The 16,802-nt window shown below is 36.8% G+C and overlaps 1 protein-coding gene across 1 annotated transcript; it reads left to right on the plus strand.

Annotated features, from left to right (window-relative positions):
• Nucleotides 1-15,857: 15,857 nt before the first annotated feature.
• On the plus strand, nt 15,858-16,346 carry LOC104222054 (auxin-responsive protein SAUR36-like). Its single transcript, XM_009773233.2, has one exon. The coding sequence runs from the start codon at nt 15,858-15,860 to the stop codon at nt 16,344-16,346; it is 489 nt and encodes a 162-aa protein (XP_009771535.1).
• The last annotated feature ends 456 nt before the right edge of the window (nt 16,347-16,802 follow it).

The raw sequence follows: 16,802 nt of genomic DNA on the forward strand, positions 1-16,802 counted from the left end.
TTCTTTATGTTTTACTTGCCCCAGTTCCACATGACTCGGGCTTCAAATAATCTCAAACCGTTCTTATTTCCCTTAAATGCTTTGATCACCTCTTCAGGGTTTTATGATTAACTTTAAAGACCAGGCCCAAACTGTGTGCACATGTCATGTCACTAGAATCGGCGTTGAATAAAAATGATAAAAGTACTAAACAAAAAGATGACTGGAAACAATAAAAGACCGGCTTTTGTATTAGACTACCGGCGAAATGGTTTGAATAATAAAACAAACAAAACAACCAGAATAAAATCCTAACACAGCCTTGACAAAACTTAAACAAATTGATATGACAAACTGGAAAGATAAGAAGGTTTGACACAAGACAATATTCGGATTACAACCCTAAGAATAATCCGGACAACAGAAATGACAACAAAATAAGACACCACCAGCTTCTCTTTTGCTAACCAAGGAACGGAGCGTCCTCCCACTTTATCAAAATTGGCATCTTTAGCCACTGAGCTTTGCATCAGTATTGTCTAGACCATTTCCAACTTCGATATCATCAACCTTAGTCAACAAGTCCCAATAGGATTCGAGTGCTTCTGCTATCAGGCCTGATCCCCGCAAAGTGTGCTTCTGGGTCTTGTATTTCCGGCTTACCACAAACCAACCACCTTCTTTCTTTGCGATTCAAAACAGGTTAGAATGGACTCAGTCGGTCCTCATTATTAACAACATCTTTTCCTCTTTTTTTTCTTTTTCTTTTTTCATTTTTCTTCTTTTTTCGATTTTTTTTTTCATTTTTTTTTCATTTTTTTTTTCGATTTTTTTTTTTGTTTTCATTTTTTTTTCATTTTTTGTTGTGGTCGAATCTTATGGAGATTGCCTACGTATCATGACCCCGCATGAATCAGACCTTGCGTAGTTCGGACCAATAAAGATAAACAATACTCAACATTTTTTTTTTAAAATTTTCATATAAAAACAAACTGGGTTTAAAAGGTTTAAAGATGACCTAAAAACTTGAAAATCAAACAACCAGCATATTCTAATCAAAAGATTCAAAAACAAACGGCCAGCTTCCTTTCCCCGTTTGTCAAATGCAACCAAACGACTATTTTTGTAAATGTGGCCCCTTCCAATTCTCACATGAATTTTGAGGTCGGGGAGGATTATTTTATGACACTTTACCAACTTGTCCATTCTTTTATGAAAATAACCTTTCGACAACTGAAAGATACTCTGAGGCTATTTCGGCAAGAACGGTTTAAGACGCGGCCGAAGCTGGCTCGGCTTATTTTGACCAAAAATCTAAAAGGTATTCACCTGACCGTTGACTCTTTGTTTTTGTTTTTTTTTTCAAATTACAATAAAAACCAGGTGTTGCAACACGGCCTTTCAGCGCCTCGGGGACGAAGACTTTTTAAGGCTGTGTGGGTCAACTGGATCAAATTTTAAAAAATGACCCAAAGATGGTTGTTTATGCAAAGTCAGCCTTCCGGCGTCCCTTTCGGGAACATTCGGCTATGTCTTGATAAAATAGCGTCACCCGACTTCTTTATGACAAAATTAAAATTTGACATTTTTTTTTGGCTATTTATTTTTTTTAGCAAAAAGTGGAGGCTGGACACTGCCCGACTTATTTACGACAAAATTAAAATTTTGACACGTTTTTTATTTATTTATTGGTTTTGGCTTATTTTAGCAAAAGTGGGGTTGGACCCGATAAGGGTTGCCTACGTATCTCACATCCGGTGAGAATCAAACCCGCGTAGTTCGGGCCTTGTGAATAAGTAAATGAACTAATTTTTTTTTATTGGAACTGTGAAAGAACTGCTCAAAGGAAGTATATATATTTTTTTGATTGATTTCTTTTTGAAAGAAAAACTCGTAAAAATTCATTTTCTTTTGATTTGAACTTTGAGAATTTCAAAAGTAAAAGGAAGTTTTTTTTTCGAATTTCCATTTGTCTCTTTTTTTTTATTCTAAAGAAAAAAATATTTTTGGAATTTTACTTTTGATAAAAGAAATGCTTCTAAAAAATATTTTTTGAATTTTGAATTTTCTTTTCAATTTTGAAAGAAGAATCAAAATATTTTCGGATTTTTTTTTCTTAAAAGAAAACATTTTTATTATTTTTGTTTTATCAACAATGGAAAATAAAGATATTTATATTATTTTTTGCAAGACATATTTTTTTTGGAATTTTATTTTGAATTTTCTTGGCAAGACAAATACTCTTTGCAACAAATAAAGATATATATATCTTTTGGAAATAAAAAAAAACTTTTCGGATTTATATGTATATATATAGATATATATTTGCGACAAATAATGAAAGACTTTTTTTATATATATATTTACGACAAATAATGAAAGACTTTTTTTTTATTTTTATTTTTTTATTTTTTGCATTTTCATAAGCAAATAAATAAAATAAAAAAACCATTTTAAAAATAAGACTCTTTTTTATTTTCATTTTTTATGGCAAGACAAACTATTTTTTTTTATTTTTTTTTTTAAAAAACAAGACAGAACAACGACTCTTTTTTTTTCCTTTGCTTTTAATAAAACAAACTAATAAAACATTTTTTTTTCATTTTCTTAAAATTTCTGCAGAGTTTTGACAGTATTTGGGCATTGTTTTTTTTTTCAAAAATAAACAGTCAATTCCCTAACCGCTATTTCTTTTTTTTTTCAATTTTAAAATATTATTCATGATATTCAAAAGTCAGTCAACACACAAATCCGGATCAAATAAATGCGCAAGTAGCAGCAAGTAAGATGCATCAGGATGGTCATTTTTTTGGTACACCTGTCCTAGACAGACCCAACCCCTGTGTTGAGTCTCCAAAGTCAAATGCACGTGATGCAAACAATCGCTCCTACTAGGGATCCGGCATGAAGCTGAGTTATTCTAAGTGAAAAAACCTGAGGCATATTGATCTAGCCCTGGCTTACCCAAACGGACAGTTTGAGCCGAAGCGGGGGCAACGTACCGGGAGCACGAAAGTCTACCCGGCCTAGTTACTTGTCCCAACTTCGTCTTATTTGGTATGACTTTAACAGAAAGGTGGGCCACGCGCACGTGTGCACCATAAATTTAGAAGACTCAGAAAGAAGGGGGTTTTGTAGCAGTTGTATATATTCATAATTCAAATAATATTAAAGCGGTAAAAGTGTCATTTAGCACATTGGGCATATATCATGTAGAAAAAAATCAGATAATAAATAAAGTCAACTATAACAATTATTTTAAGCTCGAATTCTTGAACCCTGAACCAGTGGTTCTGGGTTTTATCCCCAGCAGAGTCGCCAGAGCTGTCACACCTCCTTTTTCCGCCCCCGCGAGGGTTCAAGGGAGTTTTCTCCAATTAAAGGACAGTCGAAACGGGATTTGTTTGTTTGTTTCAGAGTCGCCACCTGAGAATTTTAAGGCGTCCCAAGTCACCGATTTTAATCCCTGAATCGAGGAGAATATGACTCTGTCTATTTAACAGTCTGCGCACCAGAAATCCGGATAAGGAATTCTGTTAACCCGGGAGAAGGTGTTAGGCATTCCCGAGTTCCGTGGTTCTAGCACGGTCGCTCAACTGTTATATTCGGCTTGATTATTTTGATTTGTAAAATACATTTTTATTGCATGATTTTATTGTTACCGCTTCTATTTATATTTAAAGACCCTTCTTTGAATCGAATCACGCGTACGTATATTCGTGTTATAAATTATATATTTTTTAAAAATGCGGAGTTGTGTCACGCGCACGTGTACACAATAATATAGATAATATTTTTATTATAATAATTATTTTCGAAATTATGCTTTAATAAAATCAAGAACATTCGCCCTTTTTGTATAATTAAGTAGTGAACCTCACATCTCGGGTTTTTATGAAATTAATAATGATATTCTCCGAGGAATCCCTTTTATTAAATATTCGATCGAAGTTGCGCGAACGCATAATCCGAATTGCTTTTAGAAATATAATCAGGTTACGCGAACGTATCCCTAATCACAAAAATATTCTTGATAAGGTTCTCTACAAATTGTTATTATGTGTTGACCGCAAGCCTTGTTTTACACATATGAATCATATGCCTCAAATTTTAAAGAATTAATGACGTGAAAAAGAAAACAGACAATACATATCTAAAACTAACATTTTTTCGTGGATACAACCTTTGGATGTCCATAAATCGAATCGTGTATAAAATTGGGAAAGAACTTAAAATGGTAAACAAATTAATAGTTTCCGCAGAATCTTCATTGTTTCATTTAAGGCGAACTCTTCTTCTATATATCTTTTACATAAAATGCCACAATTCGTTTATAAATCCTATGTCCTTCTCATGTATTTGTTTTAGTCCAAAGTTGCAATGGTTTGGTTAATGTTTGCAATAGAAGATAAGAGTCAAGTTGATAAGAAAGAGAACTATTATACAAATTGATTCAATAAAATTACATCACATGCAATATAGTTGTACGTTTGAACCATTCCTAATATTGTATCAACTCACCTTCCACATATGATTATATATATACTCATCATCATGCCATATATGAACATACAACTTATATTAATCTAAACAAAAATCAAATTTTTGTTAAAATATACTAATAATGTAATTTATTGATACTTCCATTCTACTTTACATTTAGCTAATAATATTACGGGATGTAATTAATGGCCCATTTTATGCCATGTTCCCTACCTTGATATTTTAATCATGACTTCACTTAATGAAAATTCGGAAATAGATGATATTATTACAACACTTAAACGAATTTTAAGAGGTAACAATTATCTTATATTCATTACGCCAAACGTACTACTATATTAATCAACTGAAACAAAAACCAAATTTTTAACTAATGAACTTGAACGAATGGAAAACAGAATTATAATTCCCGAACTTCATTAATTTGTCATGTTGAAGCTTTTCGTGACATGAATTTACAGATATGTACCTGATATTGGAAGCAAAAGAAAATGAAGATGAGAATCAGCAGCAGTAATAACAGTACAACAGCAACAACTGCCCAGCAACAGTAACAACCCAGTACAGACCGGTGGAGTAGTAATCCCAAAAACAAAAGTTTTAAGCTTTAAATGAAACAACAACCATTAATACTAATTTCAAACAAAGAAAGAAAGTAGTAGATTTTTAGTTTTAGTTTTATTTTATTTTGAAAGCTTAAATATTTTTCGGAATTTTTCTCTCTTCTATTCTCTGTCCGTTTTTTTCTCTCTATCTGTGTGTGTATTTTTTTTTCGTATCTCTCTCCCTCTTTTTCTTCTCAATGTCTTGTGTTCAAGACTTCATCTTATAACCCATCCCATAAACCTTTCAATTAATTAAAATCCATACTTTTTCTCTACCCAACCCATTATCTTTCCACTCATCCCCATTACATTAAATAAACATATCACACCACCCCATTATATTTTGTCCCCCATGCTTCATTTAAAATAATGCAAGATTCCCCCTTTAAATTAAATCTTGTCCCCCCTTTATATTAAACAACTATATCACAACCCACCCCATTTCATTTTGTCCCCCATGCTTCAAATAAACAATTTCAAAATGTACAATTCCTAAACTACCCCCTCCGACCTTACTAAAATTACCAAACTACCCCTGAACGTACTACAAATTTACCAAACTACCCATCAGCTATAACACATCAATTAATCAAACTTAACCAAAATATAGACAATATGATCAATTTCTAACAATGTTCAAACAACAATATGAACACGGATGAACATCATAACAACAATATCACATGAACACGATTTTAACAACATTTCAACAACAAATCACATGAACACAAATTGAACAACAAAGAACAACTAAAATTTGATTGAACAATATTTTAGCAACAAACAATCCTATTTTCGGATTCAACAACAACAACAAACAAAGTATGAAGATTTCTAAATTCAATCATATTGAACTTAAAATCAACTCTAACAACATTACAACAAACAATTCTTATATTAAACTTTAAACAAGATTATGAGAACAATTCAAGCAATAATCATAAATGATAAACAAGAAATCAAACTATACAAAATTCGGATTCAAGATCATCCAAACAAAGTATGAACATGAATGAATCTATTTTAACACAACAAACATGACGGATTAAACGATTAAATCAATATATTCCTTTAACACAACTAAATTCTTTTTAGACAAATAACAAGATCGACGAATAAACAATTATGAACTTAAGCTTGAACTTAACAATATTAACAATTTCTAACAATACATAAACTCATGAAACAAATTGAAGAAATAGTTAATTAAATTTCAATTTGAATCTAACAAACATCAAACTAACAAATATTCATTTAAACAATAATACAAACATGAAATAAACATGAAAACAACCAATTAAACTTCTATTTTGAAATCTGAAAATTAATTTTAACAAAGCACATGAACATGAACAAACTAGAAAAAATGATTTCAACGATAAACAACGAACAAAACAAGAATCAAATATTTAACGATTTTAACTTTTAGAAATATAAAAACGAAATATGGACAAAATAAAACTCAAAAACAACTAACCGGAGATGAATCAACGAAGAACTTTGATTGTAAACAAATCTGTCCGAGCCTCGACCAAAGCTCGAACAAATGACGACGAAGACGAAGAGAAGATGAAGCAGCCTGAAGCAGAAGCACGAAGCAACTGCTACGACGAGCAGCAGCAACAGTCCATCGAGTGAGGAAGAAGAAGCAGCATGAAGCAGTAGGGGAGGTCGACGGACAACGAACCAAAATCAGCAGCTGGACGCAGCTGAAACAACCTGCGAATGGAGATGCATCAACGTTTTTTTTGGAGCAGCCATGGCTGCTCGTAGCAGCTGGACGCGACAAAGAAAATTGAAGCAATAGCAGCTGCTTAGTAGCAGTAGCAGCTGCGTGAGCGGACAACAACCATGGTGGAAACAGTGAAGGCGATGAGCATCATGACGAGGAAGATGAAGCGGAATGAAGCAGTGGCGACCATGGATGTCGAGCTCGAGCTTGAGCTCGACGTTGAGGATGAAGGAAGACACGGCGACAAGCAGCTGAAGCAGAAACGTGACCAGTAGCAGCAATGGTGAAGCTGAAGACGCAGCGACGCAGCAGCACGACGGAGCTGAAGCGAGCTTCGCGTTGGGTTGTTCATAGTTTTTGAGGTCGTTCATGGGAGGTCAGCTTGGAGGTGTTTGGTGAGTGTGTGTGTGAGTGTGATGTGGGGATGAAGGGAATGGGAGAGGGGCAGCCATGGTTGGAAGGGATGTGAGCTTGAGGAAGAAGAAGAAGATAGGAGAGGGGGGGGGGCGGATGGTTTAAATTTTTAAGGTTTTCTTCTCTTATTTTTGTTTTGTTTTGTAAAAAATGAAAGACAAAAGGGGGTTTGGGTCTTTTGGGTTATGGACTGGGTCGACCCAGTTCGAAATGGACTGGGTCGTAGGGAAGATTGGGCCATTTTTGGGCCTGTGGCTTGAAATTGAAGAAGAGGCCCAATTCCGACTTTCTTTATATTTTCGCTCTCTTTTCTTCTTTTATTTCTCTAAAACTAAATTATAAAAATACTTAACTTATTATTAAGAACTAAATTAAGTTATAAAAGCGCAAATTAACTCTCAATAACAATTAACGCACAATTAAGTAATAATTAAGCATAAAATTGTATATTTGGATATTAAATGCTAAAAATGCAAAAGATGTCTATTTTTGAAATTTTTAATTTTTGTAAACAAATTTAATTACTAACAATTGTATAATTAAATCCTACATGCAAAATGCGACATATTTCTTTTTGTATTTTTTATTAATTTAGCAAATAAACATGCACAGGCAAATACAAATAATTATTCAAAATATCACAAAATATCACAAAATTGCACACCAAAGAAAAATCATTTTATTTTTGAATTATTTTTGGGAGTAATTCTCATATAGGGCAAAAATCACGTGCTTACAACTACATCTGAAGCCTCAGCCTCGGGCCTGGCTAGGAGAGCATAACATCGGGGCTGGGCCCTACCACCCTGAACTACCTCTTTGGGACGGCCTTCTGCTGGCTGGCCTCTATTTCTAGCGGCCAGAGCTCTACCTCTAGGACCTCTACCTCCACCTCTAGCACCTCTACCCCCACCTCTAGTTGGATGGGCGGGCTGTGGAACATCTGGTGCCTGAACCATAGAACGGGAACCCTGATGCGGAGAACTGCTCGAAGCCCAAGGGCAATACCTAGCAATGTGCCTCGTGTCGCCACAAGTAAAATAGGCCCTCGGTTGCTGGGGCTGACGACCCTGAAAACTCTTTAGTGGCGGTGCACTGACAGGTGCTGGTGGTGCACTGAAGGACTGCTGATCAGAATACTGAATTGGAGGACCTCGGCCACCTGAAGCACCATGAAAATCCTGAAGAACTGACTGAAAGGGCCTAGGAGGATGACCTCTACCATATGAATCTCTACCTCCAGACGAGGTACCACTGAATCTGCCTGAATGATGGGGCCTCTTATCCGACCCCTGACCACCTCCATGCGATAAAATGATCTCTACTTTGCGGGCCACATTGGCCACCTCTTGAAAAGTGATCTCACTCCCGGCCTCCTTAGCCATCTGAAGACGAATCGGTTGAATAAAACTGTCGATAAACCTCTTCACCCTCTCTCTCTAGGTAGGAAGTATGACAAGAGCATGGCGAGATAAGTCGATGAACCTAGTCTCATACTGAGTAACTGTCATCGAACCCTGCTGGAGGTGCTCAAACTGCCTCCGATAGGCCTCTCTCTGGGTAACGGGGAGAAACTTCTCAAAAAATAACATTGTAAACTGCTCCTAAGTCAAAGATGGTGACCCGACTGGCCTAACTAAGAAATAATCCCTCCACCAAGTCTTGGCAGATCCAGACAAGCGGAATATAGCAAAATCGACCTCATTGGTCTCAACAATGCCCATTTTCCTGAGAACCTCGTGGCAGCTGTCTAGATAATCCTGGGGATCCTCAGTAGATGCACTGGTGAAAATAGTAGTGAAGAGCTTAGTGAACCTATCCAGTCTCCACAAGGCATCGACGGACATAGTCGCTCCATCACCGGTCCGAGCCACTACACCCGGCTGAATTGCCACAGCTGGTTGAACTGCTGGAACCTGAACCTGGGGAGCTACCTGCTCCGAAGTGCGAGTAGCAGGAGTCTGAGCCCCTCCTCCCGCCTGAGAAGTGGCTGGTGCTACAGGAAGCAAACCTGCTCGGTTGACACTCTCCATGAGGCCCATTAATCGGACTAGAGCGTCCTAAAGAACTAGGGTGGCTCCTCAAAATCAACTTGAGGCTCTGCCACTGGTGCTGCTGCTCGGGGCTGAGCTCTGCCCCTACCTCGGCCTCTAACACGGCCTCGGCCTCGCCCTATGCCCCTCGTGGGAGCTGCTACTGGGGGCTTGAGCTGTTGAGCAGTAGATGAGGAAGCGCGTGTTCTTTCCATCTACGAAAGAACGGAGTAGAAATTCAATCAGTATTGGGGAATCATAACCGCACGACAAGAAAGAACAAATGTGAAGTTTTCCTAACACTGTAGCCTCTGGGGGATAAATACATACGTCTCCGTACCGATCCCTCAGACTCTACTGAGCTTGTCCGTGAGTTGTGAGACCTATGTAATCTAGAGCTCTAATACCAACTTGTCACGACCCGGATTTCCCACCCTCAGGAGTCGTGATGGCACCTACTAATGTGAGCTGGGCAAGCCAATCCTTAACAGCTTACTTCATTAACAAATCACTTCTTTTAAAGATTATTAGTGATAGCATGAAAATAACGGAATTTAATAAATGTACGAAAGACTTAAATTAAAGAAACTGAACAATAATACGGAAATCAACATATGCTTCTACCCAAGAACTGGTGTCACGTTACTCACGAACTTCTAAGAGTACTAAATACAACCATTTGAAAGAAAAATATAAAGTGTGCGTCTCGAATACATGAGATAACAGACTGAAATAAAGATAGAGGAGACGTCGGGCCTGCGGACTCTTGTAAGGCTACCTCGGTGTCTCACTGCACTGAAAGCTGGTACTTGCGCTACTGCTACTGTCCAAGACCTGGATCTGTGCAAAAGCGCACAGAGTGTAGTATCAGCACAACCGACCCCATGTGCTAGTAAGTGTCTGGCCTAACCCCGACAAGGTAGTGACGAGGCTAGGACCAGACTCCAGATAAACCTGTGCAGTTATATACTAGATGGCAGAAAAGTAAACAGGTAATAAACAATCAAAGTTGGGAAAGGGGAAACATGCTCCAGGGTAGAAGATAAAACAGAATATCAAAGAATAGTAAGGAAACTACAATTTAACTTCTATCACGGATAAAGAGAAAGGCAACTTTCACTTTCAGTTTGCAGGCTTGCAACCCGATCCCATATCTCATATCTTGTGGTAGGCGTACTACCCGCTCCCATTTCAGTATATCTTGTGGTAGGCGTACCACCCGCTCCCATTTCAGTATATCTTGTGGTAGGCGTACCACCCACTCCTATTTTATTATATCTCGTGGTAGGCGTACCATCCGCTCCCATTTCATTATATCTTGTGGTAGGCGTATCACCCGCTCCCATTTCATTATATCTCATGGTAGACATACCATCCGCTCCCATTTTATTATATATTGTGGTAGGCGTACCACCCGCTCCCAATTCATTATATCTTGTGGTAGGCATGCTACCCGCTCCCTTTTACATTTCATCACACAATCACAAGAAATCCTGGCAAGGGAACATAAATAATATAATGACTTCCCGGCAAAGGAACACAACAATGTTATAATTTTCCCAGCAAGGGAACAACAATATTGAATTAGTTATCCCGCCAAGAGAGAATCAGCTATAACCAACCTCAACTCAACTTGTACTCAGTTCAATTATTGAAAATGCTCAATCATCGAAGATCATTAAGTAAAGCACCCAAGTGTCATTTAAGAACACAACAACTTTCAATTTAAGACTCACGGTCATGCTTGACACCAACGTATAGATACTCGTCACCATGCTTATACGTCGTACTCAACAAGAAGCAAGTACCAAGTATGACTCAACTCCTAATCCCTCAAGCCAAGGTTAGACCAAACACTTACCTCGATGTCTTGATAACCACTTAAGTTTCAACTATAGCTTTACCCCTTGATTCCACCACCAATCCGCTCGAATCTAGTCACAAGTTACTTAATTACATCAATAAGTGCTAAATGAATCAACGCCAATGCATGAAAATGAGTTTTCTAACGTTTTACCCAAAAGTCAGAAATCACCCCCCGGGCCCACGTGGTCGAAACCCGAGGTTCGGACCAAAACCCTATTACTCATTCCCCCATGAATCCAAATATATAATTTGTTTTGAAATCGGACCAGAAATTGAGGTCCAAATCTCCAATTTTGGAAAACCTAGGTTCTACCTAAAATACCCAATTTCCCCCATGAAAATCTTTTATTTGAAGTTGAAATTATGTTAAAAGATGTTAAGGAGTGAAGAAAATGAGTTAGAAATCACTTACCAACATTTTGGAGAAGAAAGGTTGTTTGAAAAATCGCCTTTTATGTTTTGGGGTTTTGAAAAAGTGAAAAATAACTGAAATTCCCGTTTATTTATACCCCACTCAGACCCCCAGTGCGTACCGCATCAAATGGACTGCGGCTGCACAGCCTCCACCGCGATCCGCATAAAGGCACCGCGGCCGCGCTGGCCCCTCCCTGAAGACCTGTAGTTCAGCACCCTGTGCGGACTGCACAAAGGCGACTGCGGCCGCACAGCTTCCACCGCGGACCGCACAAAGGCGACCACGGCCTCGTTGGCCCTCCGCGGTCGCACGCGATTTCTCGCGGACCGCACTAGAGGGTTCAGAGACTGCAACTTCCTGAACCTGCAACATCTGACTTTCTAAGCCTAAGGCATTCCGGAGCCCACTCGAAACTCACCCGAGCCCTCGAAACTCCAACCCAAGTATACACACATCCTCAAAAATATCCTACGGACATATTCGTGTAATCAAATTACCAAAATAACATCACGAGCATCGAATTAAACCTCGAGATCAATAAAAATTCTCAAAACTCTTTTAAACATCAAATTTCTCAATTAAGGTCTGGATCGCGTCAAACGACGTCCGTTTTCAACCAAATTTCACAGGAGTAACTCAAGTGATATATAAAACCTGTACCGCATGCCGAAACCAAAATACGGGCCGGATATCATTGCTTTCTAATCAGTTTTTACTTCAAATTTTCTTAAGCAATTTCTGAAAACAATTTCACTTAAAAATTTATTTCTCGGGCTAGGGACCTCGGATTCCGATTCCGGGCATACGCCCAAGTCCCATATTTTTCTACAGACTCTCCGGGATCGTCAAATTACGGGTCCGGGCCCGTTTACCCAAAATGTTGACCGAAGTCAAATTTATTCATTTTAACATCAAAACTTAGCATTTTTCACAGAGTTCCATATTTAAGCTTTCCGGTTACGCGCCCGGACTGCGCACGCAAATTGAAGTGACTCTAAATGAGGTTTTCAAGGCCTCGGGAGCACATAATGGGTAAGAAAATAGGTGATGACCCTTTGGGTTGTCACACTTGTGCTCAAAATATTTCTTTAATCCTAGTAAGATACAACTTTATAAAGTATTTTTCAAGAAAATAATACAAAATATGAGATGTGTCATGGCATTATCCCAAAATATTCAACAATAAAGACAATAAAATTATATAATATAAATATTGCTAATTAAAAAGTCATAATAAAAATAAACATAATCTAAAACTACTAAAAGTCAAGCTAAAATAAGTAGACTAATAAGGGAATATTAATTACATGACTAAACGCTAACGAAAAAATAAAAATAGGTTATGCATTTTTATTTAAATTATTGCAAAACAAAAAATAGATATTCAATACATTCCCGTTCGTAGTATTGAATTGAATGTCTTTTGTTAGCATTAGTATTGATTTGATTTTGCTTTGGGATTTTGTTAGCATTATTAAATTTACTAATATTAATGGCTATAAAACTTATTGAAACATTCAAAAGTTCTAAGTCCAACCATGAAATAATACTTTAAAGATTAAATTATGAAAAGTTTTAAGAAATATTTAGAAATTACATCACAATAAGTATATTTTATATATTAAATATATCTAAAATTTATATATATTTAATGTCAGGTTGGTTTGGTATCAGTTTGACTTTCTTTAGTTAAAACCAAACCAAACCAATTATAGTCGGATTTTTTTTCCAACACCAAACCATAATCAATTTTTTTTTGTCGATTTAACTCGGACTATCGGGTTGGTATGCATGGTAGAGGGACGACAAGTTGGCAAAATTAAGCGAGTTTAATGAGAATATAACATCAATTGGTCTACTTGTCTAGTCTCATTATTGTGGACATAAAAACTTCCCTAAATCAGCGGAATCAAGAACCCTCATTACACATTAATCAAAGAACTCGACTGAGTTAATTGAACTCTATGTATGGGTATTCTCTTTCATATATTGCAGAAATAACCGCTGAGTTTATCATTTTCATTTTAATTATTCAGTCTAGGTACTCGCAAAGGAGAATGAAGATGGGATTCCAAGTTTGATTTAAAAGAAAAACCTTTGTTTCATTGTTAAACATTCAACTATCAATCTAACTCTTTGAGATATATTACAGCCATTTTGATAGACGAAACTTTTGTGGCGCAATATATATAGCATAGGTTACGTTGCTCTAATACGTTCGTACTCTGTTTAATTATATATACTACTCCGTCAGTACATAACATTTGTCTATATAAGTCATACACTATAACATTTGTCTATACCACATATTTATTCCAGCTATGGACAGGTTGTTTATTTGTCGCTTAATGCTCGGATCATAGTTGTCGCTAAACGTTACTACAGTACTTACTAAATCTTAATTATCATACATAAATTACCTTCGAGGAATCTACCTAATTAAGAGTTATCAGAAAGTTAACGTTAGTAGTACAGGGCATTTAATAATCAATAAGGCAACTATTAAAAAATAGAATTAGTGAACAATGAATCCAAAATCTGGACTGGCTGTTACAACGTTTTCTTTAATATTTTATTATCAAATAAGTAATAATCCCTCGTGTGTTGTAATATCCAAATACTCAAATATTCCTCAATCTGGAATGAAGACAATTAAAATTGTGTTGAATGACAGGGAAAATTGCAGATCTTTGCATGGTGGTGGCAAAGACAAGTTGGCGGATTCTACGTAAAATTAACCAAACTGTCTGCTTTAGCTCGTGTTGCACTGGCAACTTGTAATATGAAGTTGCTTTGTAGGACATCAACCAGTTATTTTTTAAAGATTAAGATTCATAATCAATCTGGGTTTCGGTAAATAACGACAAGGAAGACCAGCCTAATCTGGTTACTGATCACAAATTAGTGAACAATTGCACGACGCAAATGCAACTTCTAATTACATCTTATTGGCCACATGTCTTGTTTTTCAACAATTATCACTCAGAAGGTTACTCTTTTAGTAATGGTTGATCAGTACCATTAAAGGCTGATAGCGCCAGAAGTAGATAATACATTTTTGTAATAATCTAATTTGGTTGTTTATTGTGCTGGTCAACTAAATTCAAGTCAAATGTTGCTCCCATCAACCGCTTTGAGTTTGGAGGTAAGACCTCTCTTTTCTGGATTATTGAATGAGTCAAGATGTTGAACTGAGGATTTTGATTAATTTCTTTTGGCTTAATATAACCGAATATAATAGTTAGACTTGGTTATTTTTGGAATTTGTCAATTTCAAAACTCAAATGTGAAACACAAAACTAAAATAATTATAAAGTTGACTAGCTTTTTATTCAGTTGGGGTCAATTGACGTGCTGGTTGTTGTTGCTTAATTGAATTTCCCTCAAAAAAAGAAGAAAAAGAAAAGATTTTACGTCAAAAAGGAAAGACAGATTAAATTTCGAGAGAACAGAATATCTATTGATTAATATTGGAAGAGGGGTTTGATTTTAATGATGAAGTTGGAGGAGGGGTTTAATTTTTTAAGATGAAGTTGGAGGATCAAAATAATTTTCACCCTTTTATATTTTAAGTAAATTAATCTGTAGATACTATTTTGTGATTGTAACAAAACGTACACATATTGTATACTATAATTTAAACTCTTCTTATCACAAATTTTTCGCAAAAATAAATAAATAAAATTAGAGTGTTGTGAATTAAAATTTTTACCAAAATTGCTGCATTCACTTTCACGGAGATCTACCATTAAAAGGTTTTTATCTCCTTCAAAATTAATCTCTCAATAAATCTCAAAGTCAAACAAGTTTGATCACTTCTCATCGTGTGTGTCGAGTGTCGACCATTTCCACTTTGGCCTCTCCCATCTCTCCTCCACTCGACCCCACGCCCCTAGCCCCCATCCCCCACTCTCCAAACCCCACCCCCCCCCCCCAAAAAAAAATAATTTTCAATATATATATGCACACAGCCATAGTATTGTTCAAACATGTTTGACTTGCCACAGCTCTCATAAATAGCAGCTTTCCACATTCATCAAAGAAACCTCATTCTTCATTCATAACTTTTTGCCAATTCAAGAATCTCTCTTTATTGCTTCCTTAATCTTCTTCGTAATTTCTCCCTAGCTATAAGAAGATAGACGGTCGACAGAAATTAACACCTCCAACTTTTATAAGCTGCACCCAAAATTTCCATCGCAAGAACCAAAATCTCCTTCAACATTGGCATTTACTAGTTCTTGAAATTCTACCAAAAGTTTACTTTTTTAAGGAAAAATCCATAGTTAGTGAGATAAAAATTTTGAGCTATGAAAAAAGGGAGAGGTTTCAGGCTTGGACGGAAGTTGGTGAGAGTTTTCAGCTGGTTTATTCACAGCAGAACAAAGGGAAGAGTTGGACACAAGCAGCTGAGATCACAGGGATGTGCTAGCAGAGCCATTTCAAAGCTATGCAAATTAGGACATATTCTGAAGCAGGGAGCAAAAGGTCTCTGCTTTGCAAGACCCAATTCGGGTTACATCCGGGTCGGGGAAGATCCTGTAGAGCCGAAGCAGGTGACCGTACCAAAGGGACATTTAGCTGTGTACGTGGGTGAGAAGAAAGATGACACGTGTAGAATAGTGGTGCCTGTGATGTATTTTAATCACCCTTTGTTTGCTGATTTGTTGAGGGAAGCAGAAATGATTTACGGGTATAATCATTCGGGTGGGATCCAAATTCCATGTCGGATTTCTGACTTTGAGAACGTTAAATCAAGAATCGCCGCCACGGGCGGCGGTGAAAACTGCCGTGTATAATGGAGCGGGAAGTGCACATACTGATTTAGACTAGGGAACAACCCCCTACCTTTGCCTATTTTCCACCGACGGAAAAGGGCACGATGTGTTAGGGAGGTTTAGTTTATGTTACTTCTTTGTTATACTTGAGGGAAAAAGAAAACTGTCTTTTTTTTTTCTTTTTAGAAATGTTTGTAGTGATATCAAACATTCCGGGTGTGAAGGATTAATTTATTTGTACAAATTCTTGTAAACCTTGGAGCTCAATTCTCAAATGCATTTAGGTTTTCAGATACACATTCATAAACTGGTAGAAGCTTTTCGTACCAATAAAATAAGCAAACTCATACGTTGACCTGCCCCCAACTTTGAGAGTCGTTCTTGCGAGGGTATCTTCTAACTCCACTTCGCTTACGTTGAAATCCTCTATGTTAACAACATGTGAAATTTGGACCACCCGAAAGTCTTATATGCTCT

The sequence above is a fragment of the Nicotiana sylvestris genome, chromosome 8, assembly GCF_000393655.2.
Source record: "Nicotiana sylvestris chromosome 8, ASM39365v2, whole genome shotgun sequence".
NCBI lineage: Eukaryota > Viridiplantae > Streptophyta > Magnoliopsida > Solanales > Solanaceae > Nicotiana > Nicotiana sylvestris.

Excerpts from the sequence above, each read along its gene's own strand:
- LOC104222054 (XM_009773233.2), top strand. The coding sequence starts at position 15,858 with ATGAAAAAAGGGAGAGGTTTCAGGCTTGGACGGAAGTTGGTGAGAGTT.